The following is a 24,727-nucleotide window of genomic DNA, read 5'->3' as shown; positions in this document are numbered from 1 at the left end:
GAGTCGAGACAGTGGTGGGTGCTAAGGAGATGAAGTGGGGTTGCGGTGCGAGATGATCAAAGTGGAGGTCGAGTGGAGTGTGAGGAAGGGGAGTGGGATTAGCGTCACTGTAGACCAACGACGTCAGACTACGGGTGGTGGGTCGTACTTGATGACAAAGGGCGCCAACCAGTAAACGACGTTGAATTTTGATTCTAGAAACGCGTGATGATGATGATGGGGTTGATGGTACAGGGGGGAGGCGTTTTACAGGATTGGAATTGTTGATGGTGATAGTTGATGAATTGATGGTGAGCAATGAGCAATGAACTAGGGAAGGGAGTGTTGAGAGGCGCAGCGGCAATCATCACCTCCCTCCCTCTGGCCACTCTAATTCCTCTCTGATCGATCCTACCCCCGGAAGCAATACAGTAGTGGTCCCCGCTTCCCGTCGCAATGCTACTTTTGGTAATCAATCATCACTGAACCCATTAGCCAAGTTGGCCCTACGCCATATACGTGCGATAGTTGAAGATGGGGATGGCGGCGACCGACATAGTGGTCGCGAGGCAATACACAAGCAAAGCAAGGATGGTCAAGGTGACCGTACCACTGCGTAGCATAAGTTAGGATCAGAGACTGACCAGTTACAGTGGCGCATAGTAGCGCAGGGTGACCAGCCGGCCAGCCGGCCCCTCTGATCCTAGACAACTCTCTAGAGGAAGCACGTGGTTTTGTTCCCGCTGACCGCTTGGGTCAACATCTTCCGATCCATCAATCCGAGGTTTCCGACCGAGTGGAGAAGCGGGGTGACACTGAAGCTGATCCCAAGCAAGCGTGCTGAATTAGGAAGCTGTGCTCGACCGCGCGGTCGACAAGCCACGAGGCCAGCGAGCACTTTTGGATGACCCGTAGGCCCCGGCACCGAAGTTTGATAAGACCCGTAGCCTCGTATTTACGTTTCTGCATTCTCTTCATACTTCATAACAACAAACACAACCCGACAAACTCGTGCACCTCCTTGCCGTGGATCAGGAACATGGATAGCGTACACCTGCAAGTAGGCGGGGCTGGAGACCGGCGGATAGGTGGACTGCCTCCAAGTTGAGCGATTTAGAGACTGAGTGATATCTACACTGACGTTTGAACCCAGCGCGCGACTGTACAGCCCACCAGCGTGTATCATTGGCGGATTCAGTTGTCTTGATGTACAGCAGCCTCGGCTGGGGTTCTTCTGCCATCAGCCACGGCATGAACCTTGGACCCCGTGGCACCTCCGGTAAACGAATAACAAATGTGACCTCCGAGAAGCAGACGGACTGAGGCACCTTGGGCGCTTGGACACTTTAAGTAAAGCTGGGTCCTTCTAGTGGGTCTTGCCTGTAGGTACCGGCTCCAGCGGGTGGCTTGCGAAAAAAAGGACGATGGTGCGTGTACGGTTTCGCACCCGGCGCCACGGTACCACCTCACCGTTGTCCCAATGGCAGCGCCGGACAGCAGGGCGGCCTGAGAGGCGAACCAAGAATGTATTTATTCTGAAGCGCGACAGTGCAGCGCTCCATTCTCTTCACCCTCACTTTTCCATCACTGTCATTCCTCGCCAGTCACCAACGACAACGACTCTGAGCACATGTCGTCGGTACGCTCCCCCTCTGTCACCACACGCTTAGGCTACCAGCATCTCGAACCCGAAGGAAACTCTGATGAAGAGCCCAAGGAACCTGGCACCTTTGGCAACAGCACCGCGCCGAGCAGTTCAATTCACTCCAGACTGAGTGTTCCCGATCAGTCATCTCTGCCGGCGGGTGACGCTTCGCAGCCGCAACCGGGGGGCGCCCAGGTGCGAAGCGCCCCTTCGGCCCGCGAGGCCTCGGCGGTCGGGCAGCTGACAATGCCAACACCTGCAGGTGTGAGCAATGGCCTCTTTCTCGCACCTACGCCTCCCTTCAATGTTACTCCATTAGTCAACACGAGGATCAACTCCTCCATGCCCGTACGTCCTCTTCTTTTAGGGCACTGTCCGAGACCGTAGCGGAAGGTAAACAATTCTCACCAAAGCATCTCGTCCTCCAGGTCGACGAGCCCTTGCGCCAGAAGATTATAGACCGGATCCAGACCTCCTGGGACAAGATGCAGAAAGTGGGCATGAACGCCAGCGCCAAGTGGAAGGAGTACGGCAAGTACGGCAAGGACAAGATCAACTCCAGCCGCCAGCGGAACGCCGAGCTTGGCCAGGCCACCAACTTGATGGAGTACCTCATAGCCTGCATGGGGATTCTAACCAAGACCAAGGACTGCGAGTGGTCTTGTTGAACAGGCTGACGACAGGGCCGATGTGGCGGTCGATCGTGATGTGTATAATCATCACAGCGGGGAGCGCAACCTTGGCAATGAAGGTTGAACATCCCATGTGAGTTGGTTGGCCACTGTTTGGCCATCTCAGCCAGAGGAGGGGATACTGAGGCGCAGAGCATCGAGTGTCTCGGGCTGGATGATGGGGCTGGCCTGGGACAGCTTGTGGCACGCTTTCATCTCGCCGCAGCAGGACCGGGACAACTTCTATCGCGAGATTATGGACAAATTGGAGATCGACCTCGATGGTGACATACCACCTGAAAACCCTGAAACAAGGAAGGTGAGTGTGGCACGGAGCATTTTCAGGATGATTGACATTCCTGCATTGTAGGGTAATATTAACGTCAGCACGCCCGATACAACCATCACCAGTTTGGCAAATCGTCTTATCCGTGGAAATACCGCGTCGACTTTATTAAGGAATTCCGTGACTTCTCAAAGGTCCGCCTCGTCGCCCATAAGAATGAAGGCGTGACAGCTGTCTCGTGGGACCGCGAGGGGGGTGGACGCGAATTCCGCATTAAGCATTTCAAGTGGATGGAAACCGAATTCCTCATGCCTGTTGGAGATCCGAATCTGAAACCGTGCTTCGTGACCCGTGAAATGATCCATACCACGCTCATTCGCCTGGTCCAAGAGCCCCATACGGCGTGGCAATCGCTTCAGGAGCTCCACAATCTCCTGGTCGAGACGCCGACCAAGTACCATTGGAGAAAGGAGTGGAAGGACGTCGCGAACTGCGCAGTAAAGTTGGCCACCATCTTCCGGACCCAGTATCGCAACGCTTTGCGGTTTGCCGTCGCGGCTCAAGAGTTAGCTGATTACGAGTACGCTCACATGCTGCCCGACATTAGCCATGGGCGATTTTATAGCAATGTTGGGCAGTATGGGAGGGACCCTTTTACTGATCGCTTCCTCCACTGGTCAGGGGATTCTCCCCCCCACCCGCCGATCACTCCACCTTCTCTATACTGGATCCTCCAGGCAACCGACTATGTGATTGGGTGTGAGACGAAGGGACACCCCGATTACGAGACCCGATATCGTCCAAACTTTGGCGAAATCGTGAGGGAGCCCACCTTGGCTCTCGAGAAGCTATTGAGGGGAGGGTGAAGACGGGTGAAGACGGTGTAGGGTAGATGTTGTAGCCCGAGCATGCCAGGCAGAGCGAGCGAGCACGGGTGGACGACAACTCGACTGGAGACGAGGTTGCAAGTCGATGCCAAGGCTGGCTCAATGCGATTGTTCGAATCACACTGGTGGTAAGGGGAACGCGGCTAACACAGAACGAGCAAGATTTGGAGTCAATCACTCATGTTTGATCCCTCCCTTTAGCCCTTGGCTCAGGGAAGGCGATATCGATTTGCCACCCATGTCGAAATCTCGTTTCACAACCTTCGACTCATTGTCATCCCCTATCACTCAGTCACTCTCAGTCACTCTCTTCATCTGCGTGTCCTGCCTGTCCTTGCCATTAATCAAAAGCAGCTGGTCTGATCCAACACTCTTCACCAAACATAAACGACACCAACCCAGGGGCATGATCGAGGCGGTTGAGACGGACGACAACCAGCGCAAGAAGGGTAGCATCGCGAGCAAGGGCATCAAGGCTGCAGGCGCAGGTGCGAAGGCGAATGCGAGATTGGGGCTTGGGGTCAAGGATAAGGGTATGAATGCAACAAAGGCACAGGGCAGCAGTAAAGGCATCCGCACGTCCAAAAAAAAGGCTCCAGAGGGCGCAGAACCGGTTTCTCGCCTCATCACAACCGAGGACCCGTTTCCGTCAAAGATTCTCTCGCCTTGTGAGAACGCGTTACCGCTTGCCAACCCGATTATGGATATGATCACACCCAAGGCCGTTCCTAAAGCCAACAAGCCTCCACTCAACTTTCCGGCCTCCTGCACCCTTGTCCCTTCGGACAAGGCGATCAGGCGTGCCATTCCATCCGCAAAGTTCTTGGATCTGCCGCTGGAGGTGCGTCACGTCTGGATCTCTCTGACATTAGATTCTTGAACGCATTCATATGTACTCGGAGAGCGAGGCCTTGCCCATCGTCAACAAGCACCTGAAATCTCGATTCTCCAGTGTCCATTATAAGGCGCACTGGGTACTGTACACACGAGGCCCCACCAAAAGCCATCTGTGCAATACGAGCACTAAGAGTGGAGTGACGCGGCTCGACTCCATCCTTACCCGACGCCTCTGCAACAAAGAGGTGCTCTTGCGGGTGCTTGAGATCTGGGAGAAGCGGCTGCGTCAATTCGACCGCGAAGATCGAGAGAGGCAGCTCAAGCTATGGGAGCGCCAGCAGGAGCAGCGTCGATGGAGCGGCCACGAGCCTGAGGTGACTCCTCCCCAACCAGACCCTCCCCGTCCCTCGCCATTAGCAACCAGGATCCCTCGTCGCCTCCTTCGCACGCGACCCGGGGCAAAGCCCGGGATCGACCCGTACGTTCGCTTCCTGGTGCACAAGTTCAATATTCCGCCCGACGCAGACGGCTGTTATCCTCTCATACGTGGTGCAGCGGACCGCAATTACGAGCTTGTTGAGTGGCTGCTCCGGCGCGGCACATCTGTGACGAAGAACGATAACCTCGCGCTGAAAGCTGCGATCATGAACCAGGATCTCAAGATGCTCCGACTCCTGATCGAGCCTGAGGGATACAGGTATAACAAGGAGAAGCAGGCGCATATTACCAAGCACAGTGATCCGGTCCCGCTGCCGGACCGGACGCAGTGCCGACGCGAGTGGGTCGACCTCGCGCTCCAGTATAAGGCCTATGACATTGTCCACTGGCTCGTTGACGAAAAGGGTGAGTAACTGGATATTCGGGGCTGACACTAGGTCTCACGCCGTCCTTAAATCGGATCATGAACCTCGAGTCAGCGGGGTACAAATGCTCGGAGCTAGAGCGCCTCCAGGAGATGGCGCCGCAGCCGAAGAAGCAAGGCCAAGAGAAGAAGAACAAGAAGAGGAAGTTTAAGGAGATTACTGTCCTCGAGTGAGGACCATGCTCTGCGAACTGAGTCTACACACGTAGGTCAACTGTAGTCATATCTAGCCATAGCCATGTATTGCACGATGAGAATGACTGGTATGCAGGCATGACCGTATCCAGTTGTAGGGATAGTTGAGGGCTTACATCAATAGACACCTTGGCAATTGACAAGTTGTCGAACCACACACTCGCTCCATGCCCCAGTCCACAATCGTGTGTCACACAACCAGCATGTGTACAGTGGCGCTCAAACTACTCGTCTGCATGTCTGCCAAGCTACCAGCAAGATAAGCCCAGGCATCCGTCGGTCTTGCGCGCATTCATACCATCCCATGTCGTCTTCCAATGTCTTGGTTCCAGCGATTTGGGCTGTACCGCGCCCTGACCTCTGGCCTCTGGCCGGTCCCTCACCTCGGATCCATGAATCAAGTTGAAGACAGAACACAGGGCGATTACCCAAAGCTACGGTGTTTGGTGAACCGAGAAAAGAGAGCAGTTTCTTCAAGGTCTCCAAACCCATCGTCAACATTCTCCCTCATCGAGCATGATGCATCGTGCTCGGACGGTGATATACAATAATCCTCAGGCGCTTCACCATGATCAAGCCCCCCTATGGCGTTACTGAAACTTCACTTGCGACCATTCTCCCATTGGTGGTGGGGGACCTCGTGGTTGACTTTGGGCTTGGGTACATTCTTCTTTGCCCTAGCGCCCTAGGATACATGGTCGTGACGAGAACCATGAGGAGGCTGGGTGTGCCTGAGATCTAGAGTACGTTCGGAAGCGACGACAATTCGACAGACTGGCACGATCAGATTGTGGCTGATCTCACTTGGTCGCATGCGATGGGAACCGACCGCCACATTCTCGGTCTAGCGAAATGTGGATGCACCCTACAGTAGCCTGTTCGCACAGGGACTTCCCCACTCCTCCAGGTAGTTTCTCTCTCACCATCCGCTTGATCAACCCCCACCGCCAAATCCCCACACCACATCTTGGCAATATGGGCCACATGGTCCGCGATCCAAATCATACGCGCGGTCTCTGCCTCACGATGTGGGTTTGGGAGATTTGCTCGGTCTAACGTTCCAACAGCTGTCGGACAGGTCAATTGGCCAATTGGCCACCTAAATACCTTTGACTGGGGAATATGTCAGAATAAAATGAAGTGGGCGCAGGGGACATCTTCGGGTCCCGGCTCTGGAAAAGGCTTGCGAGGTATGACAGTTGGGGGTCGGATGATCGATGAGGAAGCGTTTGAAACATTGGATGGTGCCTCGAAGCATTCGACTAAACTTAGTCCTGTCGGTCTGGAGCAGCTGGCATTTGACTTGAGAGGCAGCTGCCCTCAACCTGCTCCTGATGTCCTTCCTACATCCTACTTCCCACAACGCCTTAACTATTCACAAAAACAACTCCCAATCACGCTATCATCTTCAACCATGCACATCAGGTAGATGTACAGTATGTACATATCTGCTCACACCGGCTCATGCTCAAACCGGCTCATACTCACACCGGCTCTTGCTCACACCGGCTCATGCTTACAAACGTCAACAGGATGCAATGCAAATTCGGCTTGATGAGATCCCCGCTCACTTTGTCTTCAACCTTGGGAGACTAGCCACTGCCCAGGCTCCCAGGGTCCGAGGATCCCAATTGATGTGTGGAAACTACTCAATGCATACATAGGATGGGGTATGATTGCCATTCAATAGCCCAGTCGCCGCCTACTGCTCCCTGGTTTCTGGTTGGCTACACGGCTCGTGTCGTGTCGAGGTCTCTGGCGACGGGATTTCCATCAGATTGAATGGGCCTGGACGAGATCTCAAGCTCTCCAAATGGCCAAATACCCATGTGGCCTGCGATGCACCAGCCGCGGCTCATAACTCATACCTCCACCACGGCTATCATCTACATACAGTAGCTCGCTCACTGGATCACCGGATCACCAGATCACTGGGGTCAATCCGATACTCACGTTCGGGTCGCTCGCCGACCGTCGCTCTACTTTGAACCGCTTTTCCTATCTTCGTGGTCACAGGGAAGGGAGGGTCAGGGCGACAGCTCACACACAGAGAACAGCGACGAGCAAGGATGCGATGCAGTTAGCCAAGCGCAATTCCCCAGCTTCTCCAGCCAGTTCCCCTGCACGTGCGAACACCAAGCCCAGTAAGGAAGGTGACCGCTGAATAGAGATTTATATCAGCCTTTCCCTCAACTTTGGTCGTATCGAGTATCTACCGCTCACCTTGGCTCGCGCCCTCGCTCCTCGCATACCTGAGCAAGAACAGTGTGAGTGACATGTCTTGGTACAATTGCAAACATTCAATGAAAACCTTTCTTCTCACCCTCGCCTCCGTCCCCACTTGGTCTCTTGGCCCTTGAATCTCAACTCATGAAATTTGGTCATATGGCGCATGGTCGGACCAAACGCATCTGGTGAGGATGCGCAGTTACCCGACGGTGTGAGATCGCGAGGACCAACGGGGCTGGGCCATGGACCAACGTTGAACCCCTCTCTCCTCTCGCCCTCCTCAAAGCATATGCGCAGCAGCTGTCCGTCGTTCGTAGCGCGCATTCGGTGCGAGGTGTGAGTACAGCCTCATCAGTTGGGCAATGCGATCGCCCGATCCCCAACTGCAACGACAAACAACTGGTCTCTGGCTGGGATGAAGGGATGTGATCATGAGGTGCGCCACACCTTCTGGTTACTGGTTGGGTTGGTCGCAATCTGTCCGATGGCGCTTGGTTCAAGGCTAATGCCCTAGACCAACAGACAGAAATGGATGTGCGTTAAATTGATCAGACTTTGGTCTCACGCTCTCGCACTTGATCACAGGGATCGTCGATATCGGAACCCCAGTCTGGAACCCCACGTCATCCAGACGACTCACTCACTACTCATGAGCCACTCACTCTCTTCCCTCTGCTGGCCTATCGGCCTCCCACCTCGCCCCATACTGTGCGGGACCTTCCCTCCGGTACCGGGTGGTTGGGACAAGACAACCTTTCTCTCTCCCCCCGGCCCAACAAGATCTCCTTATAAACTTGGGACCTCTGCTTTCCTCTTTCCTTTCCCCCATTCCTTCACTGAACACAGTTTTGCCTCTCCTCCTCTTCCTCCTCTCGGTACAGCTGTATAGACTCTCTCCTACCACCGGACGCCCAACTCTTCCACCCTCGTTCTTCCTCTTCCTTTACCATGCGCTCCGCCGCCACTCTTTTCCTGGCGGCTGCCCTTTTTGTGGCCCGGGTCCGCGCCGACTATGCCTTCGTCGAGTGCGCCGACCCTCTCCTCATCACTAGCATCCTCACTGGCGTTGTCAACATCATCCTCACCGCTGGCTCTGTGGCCGACTCGTACACTGGTTGCCCCGTAAGTGTCACTTCACAACCTCCCTCTCTCTTTCCGAGCTTCTCACTGGACCTAGCTAACCTCCCCAGACGTACTGCCAGGGTACGCAAGGTACGACTTACTCTGCCTACCAGCCTGGGCTGTTCGGTCTCTTGTCCAGCTGCTACTGCACCAACATCCAGCCGACCTCTCTGCACGCCGTTGCTGGTGAGTCTCTTCAACCTCTGATCCCCTGACTCAATGCTTACGGTGTGCAGGAAGCAACTCTGCTGGTAACTGCCCCAGTGGTACTTACCAGGTCAACTACCTCGGACCCCCTGCCAACCTTCTCGACTTCACCGGTTGCACTACTGGCGGCATTCCCGGCTCTGGCTCTCCGGCGGCTTTTAGCACCCCCAACGCCGACCAGTGCTTCACCACCTGCCAGACTTACAAGTACCTCATTCTGATCCCCTCTTCCGGTCCCAACTTCAGCTGCCAGTGCGCAAACTTCCTCACTCCCGGCTCTTCGGCAACTTGCAACGTGGGCGTCCAGAACATCTATAACAACGCCGCTATGGCCCCCTCCGGCGGAGCCCGCAAGCGCCGCAACCAGGAGATGCAGAAGCGCATTGCCGAGAATAACTCGCCCTGCCCTCGCGACACTGAGGCGTGCCTCATCCCCGGTTCGGACCACGCCTGGGAGTGCGTCGACACGTCATCTGACCTCGAGAGCTGTGGTGAGTACTTGCCTTCCTTTCTTTCTTTCCCTTGGCGTGCTAAATCTCAGGCGGATGCGTTACTGCAGTCTTCGACCAGCCCCACCGCAATGCTACCGGCGTTGAGTGAGCCACCCGCCTCTGCATATATGCTGACATCCAGCTGCACCATTGGCGCGGCTGTCGGTGGTGCTTCGTGCTCTCGCGGCATCTGCAAGCAGTGGCGCTGCACCCGCGGGTGGGTTCTCGAGAAGGGCCGCTGTGTGCGCAAGTTTGGTACCAACCAGGAGCGTCGTCTTCACTAGATTCCCAGCCAACGCAAACGCATTCTTCATGTAGCACCTTGGACAATTATATAATGCAGGTACTATGGAAATAAGGAACAGCTATGTATCCTTCTTTCTCTGCCGCAAGTCGGACACGCTTTCGGGGATAAAATCGGACTAATACAACCTGTTTACTGTACTAGACTTATCACTCCAGCCCCATCCTCAAACATTGGTTGACATCAAAATGTGTTTGTTGTTGTAGGGTTAAGTGGGTCGAGTGAGCCTGGCTTCTCACCTGTAACCTCCAGCTTCCATCTCCCTACGCTCCTCTACTCCTGTACCCTCTGGCCAAGTACGATCGTCGCAGGATTGTCGGTGTGCGTGTGTTTGTCGATATCTTACAGGAATCCTGTACGTGCAAACCTATACGTACACCGTGGCCCATTCTTCATGCGATTTCATCAAGGATCACAGGTCGAAGCGGGCTGAGTTCTCGCTTCTAGTTGGCTGAATGTGCACCGCTATCCCAATTGCGCGCCGATGTAGTGAAGTCACGGCGTGGCATTGATAGCGTCTGCCAGATCGACCAACACAACATCGTCTCAGCCTGAGCAGCTAGCTTGCACATGAATACATGAGAGCGGTACAGGCTCGTCTTCACAGTATACGAATACGTATGTACGATATCTAGTCTGCCAGGCGGGTCAAACAAACATGCCAGCGTACGGCAGCCCGTTTCCATACAGTACGAACCCGACGGCACCGTCGCCTGTCCCAAAGACGAGGTTGAGACCGTCGACATCCATTCCGAAGATGGGCGCCCCGCCGAGCTCGTAGCTGCGGTAATGCTCCCAGCTGTCGAGATCGGTAAAGTGAATGTGCCCATCGTGTCCAGCACTCAGGATCGTATTGTTTGCCATATCGAGGTACGCTGCGCGCATAAGTCTTTTCTTGGGGCCGCGGTACGTCCGCATCCGGTGAGCGTACAATCCCGAGTAGAGGATCGTCTTGCCCGCCTCGGCACCTGTGAGGATGTAGTCGTCCTGGGGTTAGTGATATAGGGAGAAACTTTAGTTGACGCCTCCTCTGGGAGATGCTGGGTGATGCTCGATACGACACCAGGCATTGGGAGTGTTGACGGTCCTGGATCCTGGAGGGGGAAGGGCGCCAGAATCAAGGGCATGCTTGACCAATTGGCCACTTGCCGTGAAAACCATTCAAAACGACGGGCGCCAGGTAACGGACAAAGCCGAATGGATGCGAGGGCAGGGACGCACTCTTCAATGGCACATGTCCAAGCGCAAGCATAGTTCCGTCCTCTCCCTTAGGATGAACGCAACTCGCCCCAAATCTCACGGATCGGCAAGGAGAAGTAACTCACCACCCACACGATACACCCGTAACCGTCTTCACCCTCGCCACCTCGCAAAAGGCGTTCGCCTGTGCTCAGGTCGATGATTGCCCAACGACCCTCGGTCGTCGCGACAGCGGCTCGTGGCAGTCCTCGAGAGCTGAGCGCAATGCCGCACACCGGCCCAACCTCGACGGTACGCAATGGGGACACACTCTCGTTCGTGTACACTGCTTCTCGGTCGTAGACAAAGGTTAGCTAGGCGCGCTGTGACTTTGTTGGTAGACTCACTGCGCAACTGGTGATCGTGTGAGCTGATCGTCAGCTACAACCCGTAATCAGCCACAGCACACTTACCCTGTGATGATGAATTCGTCTGTGAACGCGACGGCTGCAATGCGGTCTGCCGCCCCCAGCAGGTCACACACAACACGAGCACTCGTCCCCTCGCCGTTCTCGCCGCTCCCCCAGTCAATCTCCCACACTTTTGCCGTCATGTCGCTCGAGCCCGTAACCATAAATCCCTTGCCAGTGGTGGCGTCAGCAACCTTGAAATCCAGGGCGAGGACGCTCCCCTCGTGTCCCTCTGCCGATGCGGCAAGCGACGGACCGTGCGCGATCTTGGTTCCGTCACAAGGGATGGCTGGCAGGTGCCACAACTTGACACTCCGATCGCGGCTGGCTGAGATGACCCACGATCCGTGCACGCGCACCGAGTAAACCTTGGCGGTGTGCTCGGTAAGCATCCAAATGTGGTTTGGTGCGATGAGCATGTCATCCGCCTGCGCGAGGGGTGCGTCGTCGTCTTGGTCGCTCCCAACATCGGCATTCGGGTTGGCGTAGACGTGGTGCGGCCCTCGCGCTTTCATCTCGTCTGCAATGGCGCAACGTGCGCGGAACAACGTGGGATAGTGGACGAGCACGCCGTCTTCCATGTCCTCACATGTGCCTGGCTGCGGGAGGTCTGCGGGCCACAGCAAATCGTACACGTACGCGAGCCACTTGGCGGGGCTGAGGAGCGATTGTCTCTCTGGCGCTGCAGGGGCATATTCACCATCCTCCCATGTGCCTGGTGGTGTCGTGGTCGCGACAGCGCGGCTGGCATACTCTGGCGCCAATCGAAAGCCAGCCGCGTGGAACAGGTGCGCCCACAGCACCTGTTCCTGCGCAATGCCATGGAGGCGTCTGCACACGCGTGAGGTTGTCATCAATTCGCCAGCCTTGGCTGGGAGCTCGGCCAGGATTCGCAAAAGACTGCAGGAGTCAGTACAAAAGCACATGCGGCGTGTGAGACACCGCAGGACCACATGGGCTGGTGCGGGACGGGGTAGCTCACAGCTCATCCGGGAGGTCGAGAAGTGACGTGTGAGGGTGAGAGGCCGTTGGCTCGGGGGCGGCAGGGCCGCCGGTCTCGACCTGCAGGTTGGGAGGTTGAGTAGAGACCATTATTCGGGGTTGGTGGAGGGTAGTCAGAATGGGAGATTGACGATCATGGAGAGATGTGTTGAAGAGGAGGATAAGAGTGCTTGGACGACAGTCGACGCAAGTGCCATCATCCCTGGCCAGGAGTGTGGGGTAGAGGCGGGGAATCACAAGTCTATTTGGTTCCGTGACGCGTCCCGCCCAGCGGACTCGGTGACTGTACCCATCGCCTATTCATCCTTCCTCCTCATCTGTCATCTCTGTCATCTCTGTCTCTCTCTCAAACAGACTCTACCCGTGGATTTGAGCGTCCCAAGCTCTGCCGCGCGTCATGGCGTCCCTTAACAAGCTCGCCATACGCGGTATCCGCTCTTTCGACGACAAACATGTCCAAGTGATCGAGTTCTACTCGCCCCTCACTGTCATCGTTGGGCACAATGGTAGTGGCAAGACGGTTGGTTGTTTCTCGCCGCAGATACTGACTCCAAGACCGTCATCGAGTGTCTTAAGTATGCGACGACCGGTGACCTCCCCCCGAACACCAAGGGCGGCGCATTCGTCCACGACCCCAAGGTCCGCTCCATCAGAGTAACCGCGATCTGACACGCAGATGGCCAACGAGAAGGAAGTGAAGGCTCAGGTCCGCCTGCGCTTCTGGAACGTCAACCGCGAGCGCATGACTGTCACTCGCAGTCTCCAAGTCACCACGAAGAAGACGGGTGCCCTTACGATGAAGACGCTTGAGGGATTATTGGCCAAGGATGACGGTGGGGCATCAGGAAAGGTACGTGACTGCGTGTCTCGTACGAGGGAAGAAATGTGGGACGAGGGTGTGACAGCGGTGGCAGCCAATAAGCCACCACAGTGCCATGAGAAGCAGCCCCAGCTGGCCTGGGTTTGTTCGAAGCTGACAACAGCGTAACACCATCTCCACCAAGTGCTCAGAGCTGGACGAAGAGGTCCCACTCTTACTCGGTGTCTCTAAGGCCATCTTGGAGAACGTCATCTTCTGCCACCAGGAAGACTCCAACTGGCCACTTGCCGAGCCAGCCGCTCTCAAGAAGAAGTTCGACGACATCTTCGAGGCGACAAAGTACACCAAGGCTGTGGACAATATCAAGGCTCTGAGGAAGGAGCGCACTGCCGAGATCAAGGTCGATATGGAACGCCTCAAGTTTCTCAAGAATGACAAGGACCGGGCGCAGCGTGTGAGCCTTGTACCGGAATCTGCTGATAATCCCAGATGCGCCAAGATCATGACGGAATGGTCGCCAAGGAGAACTCGAGGACGACAGAGGCTGAGGAGCTGAAGTCTCGTTTCCACGTCCTGAAGAAGGACAACGAGGCGTTGTATAAAAGATCCACAGCGTTCCAGCACATCTTTGAGCGTCATGATAGTCTCATCGCGCGCAAAGAAATGCTCATGGCTAACCGTGATCGCATGATGGATGGTATGACTGTCCTGAACGGTGAGCATGGGGCTCCTCATGCAGCTGACCATCAGACACCACCGAGGAGCTCATGCACAAGTTCCAGAACTTCGAAACGCACCTCAAGTCCATTGAGGGCAAGCGCGACCAGCAGATCGAGGTGCGCGACAAGGAGGACGAGGCCCTCGATGAGCTTCGTCGGCGAGAACGCAACCTTCTCAGCACCCAGGGCGAGCTGCGTACAAACCGCAAGGCAAGTGGCTACAGCCTCACGTGACTGACGTCCTAGACGTACGAGCGGAACGTTCGCGAGCGCGAGACGTCAGTGCGCGAGCTGTCCAAGACTTGTAACATCCCTGGTTATGACTACAGCTCGCTGGAAGATGCAAAGGTCATGGACTTTGTTGACCGACTTCAAGAAATGGTTCGGAAGGCGGAAGCCGACCTCAAGCGTTTGCAAGTGCGTCCGCCGAAGAAGGCTCGACGCTGATGTTTAGACTGAAGGACTACGCAAGGAGCGTGAGCTGCAGTCTGAGCTCGACGACCTCGCCAACAAGAAGACGACTGCTCTCGCGACGAAGTCCAGCAAGGAGGACCAGATTGTGAGAATTCGGAGAGGACGGACATCGAAGCCAATGTGCTGACCTGCAGCGTCAGCTTCAAACCCGCATCCGTAACATGGAACAGAGCTTTGACTCGTTCAGCTCTGTCGACGCCGATATCAGCGTACTCGAGAATGACGTTTCATCGTTGGAGACCCGCCGAGAAACTTTGGAGCAGGAGGTCCAGGAAGCCCGCTATGATGAGCAGCTGCGTGAGCGCCGCTCAGCAGTCGGCCAGAAGGAAGCGGCCCGCGAGAAGCTGAACGGCGAGTTGACAGCACTCAACCGTCAGGCGGACACACGTGCTCAACTTTCCATTAAGCGTTCAGAGCTGGAATCCAAGAAAGCCCAGGTCGAGGCTTCGTACGTACCTGATGTTTCATCGAGCTGACATCGCAGAGTTCAGAACCACTCGGCTCGTTTCAAGGAGCTGATCAACTCCGACCTGACGCCGGAGACGATGGAGGAGAAGGTGACTCAGGCCGCTAGGTATGTGCCAACCCTTGACCTGCCATGGCGCTGACGGTGTCCAGCCGCAAGGACCGCGAGCTGCAGGAGGCCGAGTCTGCGGCAGCGGCCAACGAGCGGACCTTGTCCCAGCTCCAGGCGTCCACCAACATCGCGAAGCAGAACCTGAAGGCAAGGAGCGAGGAGCTTACCAGTACGTGTACCCTGTGACTTCCAGCTGACCTGTAGAGCTCGAGCGTTCTGTCTCCGATGTCCTGCAGGAAGCAGAGCAGTCTACTGTGGACGACGGAATCAAAGAATGCGAGACTGAGATTGGCATCCTGAAGGAGTGGGTGATGGTTTGGAACTTGGCTGACTCGTCCAGCGAGCTTGCAGACAGTGAAAGTGCAAAAAAGTGGTACCAGAGGGTCCTCGACACCAGCAGGTCGAAGAAGAAGTGTATGGGTTGCGACCGTGCCATCCACGAGGGCGAGCAGGGCTCTATTCAAGTTTACGTGCGTTCATGGCAAGACTGACAATGCTGACAGCAGCTTCAAGCCCGCTTGCAGAAGCTGAACGCTGCGGACCAGTCAGAGCTGCAGAGCGACTTGCACGAATGGACTGTCCAACTGGACAAGCTGCGCGCTATCCAGCCATCGGTCGAGCGCGCCAAGACTCTGAAGCGGACAGAGGTCCCTGTTCTGGAACAGCAGATTGACACGAACACTGCTAAGCTCGCGACTGTGCAGGTAGAGGTGGATGAGGTATGTCCTTGAAGACCAGCGTCCTCTAATAGCCCAGACCCGCCAGACGGTGCAGGCAACCAAGCTTGCTGTGCGCGATCTTCACGCCATCAAGAGCGCGGCTGTCATCATGACCCGTCTCGTGGGTGAGATTGATGACCTCAAGGCCAGCGTTCAGCGCCTGGAGCGCGACCTCCAATCGACTGGGTCGCTCAAGACCGTCGATGACGTGCAGCGCGAGATTGAGCAGATCGCCAGCGAGATGTAAGTTCTCTCTGGCAAGTGGTTCGACTGACGCCAGTAAAACCCTCCAGCGTGACATCAACTTCTCCCTTAACGAGAAGGAACTCAAGCTCAACACGATCCGTAGCATTGGAGATGACCTGCACCGCAAGACGATGCGACTCACAGACCTCCGCTCCAAGCAGGAGCGCCGCAAGTTGGACGAGCAACAGCTCAAGGAACAGCAAACTCAACTGACTAAGCTGCAAGGAGAGCTCAAGGTGAGGATACTTCGACGCTGGCAGCAGGCTGACGCCAGGAACTCGACGTTGCAACGCAGGCTGCATCAGCTCCCTGGCGCGAGAAGCGTGACGCACTTGGCCGCTACCGAACCGAGCGGCAGGATGAGGACGACAGCGCCAGCATGCAGGTCGGCACATACCAGTCAAGCCTGTACGAGCTCGAGTCTAAGCACCGCTCGTGCCAGGCGTACGTCACCGAGGGAAACGACCGCAAGCTGCGCGAGAACGAATCGCATCTGGAAAGCATGCGCCAGGAGATCCAAGCGACGAACGACCGTCGCGTGGCCATCGACAAGACGGTCAGTGGGCTTCAGGAGGATGTCTCCCGTGCGCATGTCACTCGTCGCAACCTTAAGAGCAATCTCGACTTCCGTGCAGAGGAACGCTCAATTGAAAAAGTGCAAGAGGAGATGGACGAACTTGACCTCGAGGGAGCAGCTCGTGATCGGCGGAGCTTCAACCAAGAGTACAAGCAGAAGTTGGAAGAGGAGACCGACGTCCAGAACCGAGTGAGCTGCCCTTTCACAACCATGCTGATCATCAGTGGCAACTGTGCTCTGGCCAGGTCATGCAGATGGCTGAGGAGCGCAAGCGCTTGGAGAAGACACTCTCTTCAGATTATAAGAACATTGACAAGCTATATCGCGACCAGCTCATCAAGACCAAGACGAGTGAGGTCGCGAACAACGACCTCGAGAAATATGCCAAGGCGCTGGACAAGTAATCAATCTTTTTCTCCTGAACTGACGCCAAGTGCGATTCTCAAGTACCACTCCATCAAGATGGACGAGATCAACGACACGATCAGCCACCTCTGGAGCAAGACGTACCAGGGTACCGACATTGACACGCTGCGCATCATGTCGGACCACGACGAGCACGGCACAAGCGCACGCAAGTCGTACAACTATCGTGTTGTCATGGTTAAAAATCAAGTCGAGCTCGACATGCGTGGCCGCTGCTCTGCCGGCCAGAAGGTGCTCGCGTCCATCATCATCCGCCTCGCGCTAGCCGAGAGCTTCGGCCAGGGATGTGGTGTACTCGCCCTGGACGAGTGAGTCATTTGCCCATCACTCTACTAACCACAGGCCGACTACCAACCTCGATCAGGAAAACATCAACGCGCTCGCGGAGGCGCTGGCCGAGATCATTCGCGAGAGGCGACGCCAGACCAACTTCCAGCTTATCGTCATCACCCACGACGAGGGTTTCCTTCAGCGCCTGGCTGCACAGGACGTTCTCGACTACTACTGGCGCGTCTCGCGCGACATGAACCAAAAGAGTGTTCTGGAGCGCCAGCGCATTGGCATTTAGATGATTGCAAGATACCGTGCATTTGTATACCCGAACGAGCATGTACAGTCTATTGTGACGACTCGCGGATGTCGCTTTATTCAGGGGCACCCGCGCCCTCGAGCACGCGCACCATCTCAGCATACCCACGTTCTCGGGCGTGCTTGAGTGCGCTCACCCCATCCTTGTCCTTAATCCCGGGATCCGCTCCAGCGTCGAGTAAAATCTTGAGAATCTCAACATGCCTCTCTCCCCCATCACCGAGGATGACGGCCTCCAGCAACGCCGTCCATCCCAGGTGATTGACATGATTAACGTTAATGCCAGTCTGAACCACCCGGCTAACGTAATCAACATGTCCGCGCTCCGAAGCGGGAATCACGCTGATCCCACCATACCGGTTCCGGAGATTCATATCAGGCTTGTAGGGGAGGATGGCCTCGAGCATCCCTACGCTCCCCGTGACGCCGGTCACGAGCCATGGAGTCTGCCTCATCTCGTCCATCGCGTTCGGGGAGGCACCGGCCTCGAGAAGTACTTTGGCGGCGGGGATGTCGTCGGCCAGCGACGCAATGAGGAGCGCTGTACGGCCAGTCTTGTCGCGCGTATCGGGGTCCGCGCCGGCCTCCAGGGCTGTGCGGAGGGCGGTGAGATCTATGGGTGAAGAGGATGCCGCGCATAGGAGCGCGGTGTCGGCGGAGGGCATGATCGGATCTGAGGATGGGATGAGGGATGTGGAGGAAGCAAGTCAGTGCCAGCCAAGGATGGACCGCGTGTACTGTATCATGGTGGGCAACGATGCGGGGACTCCACCTGTACACAACTATACGGCGATATCTGTCTCCTTTCCGCACCGATCCGCCCAGAGATAATGGCCAGTGCTGATGCTTGGGCGTTAATTGAGCTCTGCATCTACGTCACCATGAGGTCTTGCCCGTCTCGACTGCGCTCCGGTCAAGGTGACTGACAGCGTTGGAGACTGAGAGCTCGGCGGCGTACCTGGGTGCAAACGACCTGACGACACCACCTTGAGTTGGGATCCAGGAGAGCACCCTCCAGTCCAATGCAGAGTGGTATGCATGCAAGTCTACAATACGTTGCGATGGGTGTAGCGAGATGGCAGTAGGCTCTACCGCTCTACGCCCTCTCGTCCTCGGCGTCGACGACCTCGTACTTCTTGCCGCGGATGCCCCAGATGCCCCAGTTGGTCTTGACGGCGACGCGCGTGTCCCAGTCGGCAATCTCCCACTTGCGCGAAGCGAACGGGTTAGTGCCCGGGGTGAGGATGAGCTCAAACTCGTCGCTCACGCCCTCGATAGGCGGGATCGGCTTGGTCGGCAGCTGCACGTTGGAGGGGTACTCTGACGGCTGGCCCGGTGCCGAGGTGGGCGGCTGGGTACCAAAGATGGCCGAGACGTCGCGGGCGAGGTCGGTCGGCGAGAAGGCCGTGAAGAAAAGGCCGCACTTGGTCTCGAGGATGCTCTGGAGCGTCGACTTCCAGCTCGTCTGAGCCTGGACGAGCGGCTGCTCGCCGTCCTTGACATCAGGCGTCGGGTTGTTGGGGTCGAGCAGGCTCTGGTCGGGGAAGCCGAGTCCGGGCGAGAAGGCAAAGAACACGTCCTGGTACGGATCGAAGGGGCCAAGCTGGTTGTGCACGGCCTCGTAGGGTGCCTTGAGGGAGATGAGGCGCAGCTGAGGCGTCACGTTGACCGTGCAGCTCGGCACACCATACTTGGACCCATCCTCGGACATCTTGAGGTGCTGGCGCTGCGAGCCCTTGACGAGCGGGATGCCAGCCTCCGGACCAATAAAGTAGATGTTGAACGGGGTGCGGGGGAACACGTTGGAGAGCTGCAGCCAGATATCGGCGGGGAGGGTCGACTCGCCACGAGCGCCGAGCAGGAAAACACGGAACGGCGCCATCGGTCGGATGTCAATGTCCTCGGTCGACGTACCGGGAGGCGGGTGCAGGATCGAGTGGATGGCAGCCATGGACCGTCGGCCCTCAGACGTGATACGCCCGTTGCCAGCAGTGAAGGGTCCGTTCTGGTGCAGCACCGACATGACCGTAATCGGGTATGTAAGGAGCTTGGAGACGTGGCGCATCGCGCGCTGAGAGTTGATCGACACGAAGCCGCGCGTGAAGAAGAACGTGTCCCACGTCTGCAGGTTGACTGCCTGCTCGTAAGGCTGGATGCCTGGGATCAGTTCGACGTCGACGGCATTCGCGGGTCCGGAACCCGCAAACTATCACCCGAGACAGCATAGCTCCAGCAGAGGCGGCTACACGCACAACCTCACCTCTCGCGCTAGCTCCACCGCGGCCCCTAAACACTCACTAGGCATATTCTCGTACTCAACGACACGCCGACCCGAACGCAGGTCGTGCTCGTCCTCGTTGACCTCGCGGAGACGAGGACACGACTCGGCGTGCTCCTCGTGGCCCTCCTCCCAGCGCTCGCGGCTCGCGTGCGTCGGGAATCCGCAGTCCGGGCACTCGTATTTGACCGCCTTTGTCTCGTGGTGCTTTTCGTAGCTCACGGGACAGATGGCATAGGTGCTGATGCGCTCGCCCTTTTCCCGCAGTTCCTTGAACGGCGACTTGGAGAGCGGGTGGAACAGGTCGTCCTGCTCCAAGATTACGGTCGGCTCGGGTACGAATTCGAATTGTCCGGAGGTCTTCTTCTTCTTGCCGAACAGACCGAAGAAAGAACGCGTCTGCAGAGCCGCCAGCAATGGTGCCGGAGAGGGAGGGGCTGCAACGGGCGCACGGAGAAGAGGGACGGAAAGCGGTCGGCGCGCGGTGCGCAGCAGGACTCGGCTAGAGGCCGGGCGCATGGTTGTAGAGTAAAAAGTGGGAGGTTGAGACCGAGATCGAGATCAGATGTCGTCTGCGAACTCTTGGACAGCGGTCAACTTCGGACTCCGAATCCGGTCACGTGGCCTCCACCTACGTCGCCCCACGCGACCCTAATTAGGACAAGGGTATTATTACACGGTCCTAATATTTTTGACGCTAATGGCTATTTGAAAGTATAAGTATTCGACAAGGGTCGTCGAGTTGAGCTGACGTTGCGTGCTGTGTCATGCCCGATACCGTATGCCATGATATAATGTCACCAAGTGTATAAATCCCAGCACGTCTAAGGGCTGCGCACGTCCTCCATCGGCTCGCCCTCACTCCCGGACTCGCTGCCAGATTCGCTCCCCTCCGATCCATTCATGTCCGAGTCGTCAGCACCGAGCTTCGGTAGCTCGTGACGTTCAGTCTCGAATCCGAGCTCCTTGAAGCCGGACTCGACCTCGTCCGCCTTGCCGACGTTGACGGTCACGGCACCGATGGACGTCGCAGGGTCGAAGAGCGGGACGTAGTACTTTCCGATCGCTGCGCGGATGTCCTCCCTCGTGACCTGAGGGATCTCAGCGAGCATGCGCTGGCTCCAGTCCTTGCCAATGCCCTTGAGCACCTCGTCAACGTATGCGGTCGTGGCCTGGTGTCAGCTTTAGAGCTTCGGTTACCAGGTGCTCGACTCACAGCCGCGCCAACCGTCTCTGACTTCTGGGCGTACGCGAAGACCATGCTCGCCTTGGCCGCGTCAATGACGTTCTCATCCAGCTCCATCTGCTGTCAGCAAACCCTTTAGAGCCATAGGCTCACTGTCCCGTCCGCGATCGTGCGCATGATCCTGCCGGCCTCCTTGAACGCCGTCATCGCGTTCGGCGAACGGTACACGCGGAAGCCAACGAAGCCCGACTCCTGGTCGATCGTTACGTGGGCACCGTACGCGAGACCTGCGCCACGGATCGACTTCCAGAGATACGACTCCATGGCGTTAAGCACCGACTGGGCGACACTGAGGGCAGGAACATCCGGGTGGTCCCACCCGCGCGGGCCCTTGGCCGCGTGCGACGAGTACGAGCCTTCGATAGACGCCATAGGGACAACGACGAGCTGCTATTAGCCTCCTTCGTATTTCAGTCAGCTCACTTTCTTTGAGGGCGCCTTGCCGAGTTCAGTGAGCGTCGCCGCCGAGGTGGAGAGTGGGTCAAGGGAGACTGCCTCCTTCACGGGGAGGAAGGCCTTGGCGAGGGTAGACCGCGGCTCCGAGAGACCCTTAATATCACCGTGCACGTTGACACGCATCACGCTCGGGTCCACGACCTTTTGGATGAGAGTCTCCATTGCCTTAATGACCTTGTCGGGCGACTCCTTGAGCTCCTCTGAGATACGGGGAATGAACTCGAGCTGGTTCAGAAGCGACGCCGCCTCGGATGTCGACTTCTCAACGTCGAAGCAGAGACGGTTGCACCACTCGCGCGCGACCTGGTCACCGTCACGCTTCTGAGCGGGAAGGTTCTGGAGCTCCTTCGCAATGAGGACCTCCAGACGCTCCTTAGTGAACACGGAGTAAAGGAGAACATCGCGGAGCCAAGAGATGGCCTCGGCGTACTGAGACTTCTCAGCCTTGATGAAGACCGAGAACGCCTCCGAGAAGCACGAACGGACTGAGAACTTGGATCCAGAGCTGACCGTGAAGCTGGTGTGAGCATCACCCCGCAGAGCAACACTAACTCGTTGAGCTGGTTGATAACCTCCTCGTAGTTGAGCTCAGTTCCGTCCGGGCGCTTGATGCCAAGGTTAAACAGGCAGACTTGGAGCAGCGCCATGTACGGCATGAGCTCCTGAGGCAACTTGGCCGTGTCGAAGAGCACGCCAACGCTGACGAAGTTGGATTTGACGTCTGCAAAATGGGCCTCGTAGGGGAGAGTCACGCCGTCGGCGTCAATGTAGCGCTGGACGTCACCACTGTCGGACTTGGCGTTACCGTTCTTGGCATTGTTGATCGCAGTCTCAACGGGGATCCAGGAGAGCTCCGAGGGCTTATGTCAGTTGTCTGATGCAGCGTGGTGCATCTCACCTTGACGGTCGGGAAGACCGTAAGCATCTCCGACGGGATGGGCTTGTCGCTCTCCTTCTGCGCCCACTCGAGCTTCTCCTTAAGCTTCTTCAGTCCGTCCTCGCCAAGCTTCTCCTTCTGCTCGGCGATGCGCTTCTTGTCCGATGCCTCGACCTCGTGCGCGAGCTTCGCTGACGGCTTGCCGATCATTCCAATGGACGGTGCGGAGGCGTACCACTTGTCAAGGAGAGCAGCCCACTGTTCGGCCGTCCACGACTCAAGGATTGTAAAGTCCTTCAGCTCGTCGAAAGCCTCGGGAAGGTCCTTGCCGTCTTCGTTACCGTACAGGAAGTCTGTTGGTTAGTTACGGAACATGAGCCAAGCTCACCTTGGATGACAACGTCCGCGAGGACGCTCGAGACCGAAGTTTCCATGCGGTTGAGCATCGCACGCCTTTCGCGACGCAGGATCGATGCCATGCGGGTCATGTCAATGCCCTCCTCCTTGACGATGCGCTTGAGCTTGTCGAAGAAGAGCTTGGGCAGCTCGTTCAGGTGCTTCGTCGGCACGTCACCGAACATGACTACGTGCTCTCCAGCGTTGACGCGGCTCTCGCCGTATAGGTAGACGCTGGTGGCGTATGGCTCGACAATCTCGATGAACTCCTTCTGCAGAGGCGACGTGGCAGAGTACGTGAGGTAACTGCCAAGGATGTCAAGCGCAGTGCCCTCGAGGAAGTCGGTGGGCTTCGGCCCGAGGTAGGTGATGAAGAGCTCACCAACCGACTCGTCCTCCTCCATGAACTCGACGGTCTTGACCACCGACTCAGTGATAGAGTTAGGCTTGGCAGTGGTCGTCTCCATGAAGGGGCGCTTCCAGCCAGCAGGAGGCTCAAAGGTGCCATTCGCCTGGGCGTCCTTGTTCTCGAGGATCATGGGTTCGACAGTCTCGTTGAGAACCTTGAAGAGGGCCTCCACGTCGACGCCGCCGTCAATGTGGAGGTTGAGGTTGTAGGGCACGTAGTACTTGCCGTGGTATTCGCGGATCTGCTCGACAGTGAGAACACGGAGAGCCTTGAGCAGACCACCCGTCTCGCTGCGGTATGCAGAGGTGGTGGGGTAGAGAGTGCGCTGCAGCTCGAGAGCCATGCGGTCGTAAGAAGTGTTCTCGCGCCCCTGCATCTCAGAGTACACGACACCGGCGTCCTCCCCCTCACTGTTGATGTGGTGGATCTCAGTGACGAAGCCAGCGTCGGTCATCGTGGCGTGGAGGATGTGGTCCACGAACACGGGCAGGACGTTGAGGAAGCCAGTCGAACCAGCCGTGTTGATTGTGTACGCGGTGTGGTCATTCGCAGTCCACGCGTTGGTGCCGTTGGAGCCGGCACGGTTGGCGAGGTTGTCCAGAACACCCTTGTAGGGGTAGCGCTGGGATCCGAGGAAGATGAGGCTGCGGTTAATATTGGATCTACCGATGCAACTCACTGTTCGAGGGTATGGGGCCGCCCAGTGTCGTCAAAGATCTCGGAGGCGATGACAAAGTATCCGTTGGTGATCGGTGACGAATGGTTACCGAGGGTAACTGTCAAGCCAGTCTTCTCACTCCTCCACTTGGACACTGTGACGGGCGCATACTTGAGGTCGAGGCTCTGAAGGAGCTTGAAGTTGCCGTAGTCACGGGAGTAGGCTGAGGTCGAGGGCATGGTGTTGACAATAAAATGAGGGGAAGGGGTAATGGGTAATGTAGAAGTGTGGGCGTGGCGGAGTGAAGTAGCGTTACGGGGGCTAGGTGTGCGAGAGGTCGAGGATGACCTGGACAGCCGAGGAGCGAGCGAGAGACGGGCTGTGGGCGAGGCCTGGAGGAAGGTGCGTGGAAGATGGAGCTTCCTAGAGCGCAATGCTGGTAGCATAGACTGGTGGGGCTGTACGCTGTTGCGTCGTTGATTGTCCGAGAGGGTCGCAACAGGGAAGGTGTGTGTAATGCAAAGTATGGACGGAAGGGGTGTGACAACTCATAAAGTGACCAACGCCTATCGGCAGTTGGCGGACATTTCCAATCAACTCCGCTGAACTCCGCTGAAAAGGTAATCTTACATTTCAAAATTAATGACTCGTATTAGATTCCATGATATTCCAATTGACGAGAGAACAAGGGGTGGTGAGACGCACAGACGACATGAGAACTCGATCTATATACTCAGGACAGTTAAAGTGGACTAGTCACTCGTTGGAAAGAACTTGGAATCTCGGATCTCGTAGGAGACAACAATCTAAACAGAGAGGTAAAAATGAAACGGTGTGTTAATCGGCGTACCGGCGTATTGGCTTGAAATCGTGCCTTTACCGAGGCTGGGGGATA

The 24,727-nt window shown here is 56.7% G+C and overlaps 8 protein-coding genes across 8 annotated transcripts; 4 read left to right on the top strand and 4 right to left on the bottom strand.

Annotated features, from left to right (window-relative positions):
• Positions 1–1,609: 1,609 nt before the first annotated feature.
• On the top strand, positions 1,610–2,292 carry CcaverHIS019_0311180 (uncharacterized protein; the record flags this gene model as incomplete). The annotated part of the gene is made up of 3 exons (XM_060599639.1): positions 1,610–1,618; positions 1,658–1,972; positions 2,038–2,292. 3 exons carry the CDS (start codon positions 1,610–1,612, stop codon positions 2,290–2,292), a joined length of 579 nt encoding a protein of 192 aa, XP_060456313.1.
• Positions 2,293–2,369: 77 nt separating this feature from the next.
• Positions 2,370–5,341, top strand: CcaverHIS019_0311170 (uncharacterized protein; the record flags this gene model as incomplete). The annotated part of the gene is made up of 6 exons (XM_060599638.1): positions 2,370–2,389; positions 2,449–2,614; positions 2,683–3,161; positions 3,871–4,309; positions 4,341–5,148; positions 5,181–5,341. The coding sequence occupies 6 exons, from the start codon at positions 2,370–2,372 to the stop codon at positions 5,339–5,341; spliced, it is 2,073 nt and encodes a 690-aa protein (XP_060456312.1).
• A 3,198-nt stretch (positions 5,342–8,539) lies between these two features.
• Positions 8,540–9,729, top strand: CcaverHIS019_0311160 (uncharacterized protein; the record flags this gene model as incomplete). The annotated part of the gene is made up of 6 exons (XM_060599637.1): positions 8,540–8,713; positions 8,782–8,899; positions 8,950–9,411; positions 9,462–9,516; positions 9,554–9,628; positions 9,681–9,729. 6 exons carry the CDS (start codon positions 8,540–8,542, stop codon positions 9,727–9,729), a joined length of 933 nt encoding a protein of 310 aa, XP_060456311.1.
• A 634-nt stretch (positions 9,730–10,363) lies between these two features.
• Positions 10,364–12,456, bottom strand: CcaverHIS019_0311150 (uncharacterized protein; the record flags this gene model as incomplete). Its single annotated transcript, XM_060599636.1, has 5 exons — positions 10,364–10,702; positions 11,041–11,240; positions 11,302–11,324; positions 11,368–12,264; positions 12,347–12,456. 5 exons carry the CDS (start codon positions 12,454–12,456, stop codon positions 10,364–10,366), a joined length of 1,569 nt encoding a protein of 522 aa, XP_060456310.1.
• A 307-nt stretch (positions 12,457–12,763) lies between these two features.
• RAD50 (uncharacterized protein) lies at positions 12,764–17,492 on the top strand (the record flags this gene model as incomplete). Its single annotated transcript, XM_060599635.1, has 20 exons — positions 12,764–12,886; positions 12,922–13,005; positions 13,043–13,216; positions 13,350–13,640; positions 13,676–13,901; positions 13,937–14,022; positions 14,152–14,322; positions 14,360–14,464; positions 14,514–14,827; positions 14,864–14,953; positions 14,998–15,125; positions 15,161–15,260; positions 15,297–15,426; positions 15,463–15,675; positions 15,722–15,918; positions 15,956–16,157; positions 16,196–16,687; positions 16,723–16,898; positions 16,933–17,232; positions 17,267–17,492. The coding sequence occupies 20 exons, from the start codon at positions 12,764–12,766 to the stop codon at positions 17,490–17,492; spliced, it is 3,828 nt and encodes a 1,275-aa protein (XP_060456309.1).
• A 76-nt stretch (positions 17,493–17,568) lies between these two features.
• Positions 17,569–18,177, bottom strand: CcaverHIS019_0311130 (uncharacterized protein; the record flags this gene model as incomplete). The annotated part of the gene is made up of 1 exon (XM_060599634.1): positions 17,569–18,177. One exon carries the CDS (start codon positions 18,175–18,177, stop codon positions 17,569–17,571), a length of 609 nt encoding a protein of 202 aa, XP_060456308.1.
• Positions 18,178–18,608: 431 nt separating this feature from the next.
• MSS51 (uncharacterized protein) lies at positions 18,609–20,309 on the bottom strand (the record flags this gene model as incomplete). The annotated part of the gene is made up of 2 exons (XM_060599632.1): positions 18,609–19,669; positions 19,811–20,309. The coding sequence occupies 2 exons, from the start codon at positions 20,307–20,309 to the stop codon at positions 18,609–18,611; spliced, it is 1,560 nt and encodes a 519-aa protein (XP_060456307.1).
• A 305-nt stretch (positions 20,310–20,614) lies between these two features.
• Positions 20,615–24,071, bottom strand: CcaverHIS019_0311110 (uncharacterized protein; the record flags this gene model as incomplete). Its single annotated transcript, XM_060599631.1, has 8 exons — positions 20,615–20,962; positions 21,007–21,093; positions 21,130–21,423; positions 21,460–22,009; positions 22,045–22,352; positions 22,391–22,722; positions 22,758–23,818; positions 23,854–24,071. The coding sequence occupies 8 exons, from the start codon at positions 24,069–24,071 to the stop codon at positions 20,615–20,617; spliced, it is 3,198 nt and encodes a 1,065-aa protein (XP_060456306.1).
• Between the last annotated feature and the right edge of the window lie 656 nt (positions 24,072–24,727).

The sequence above is a fragment of the Cutaneotrichosporon cavernicola genome (genome assembly GCF_030864355.1).
Source record: "Cutaneotrichosporon cavernicola HIS019 DNA, chromosome: 3".
Classification (NCBI taxonomy): domain Eukaryota; kingdom Fungi; phylum Basidiomycota; class Tremellomycetes; order Trichosporonales; family Trichosporonaceae; genus Cutaneotrichosporon; species Cutaneotrichosporon cavernicola.
This window is presented reverse-complemented; position numbering and strand designations above follow the sequence as displayed.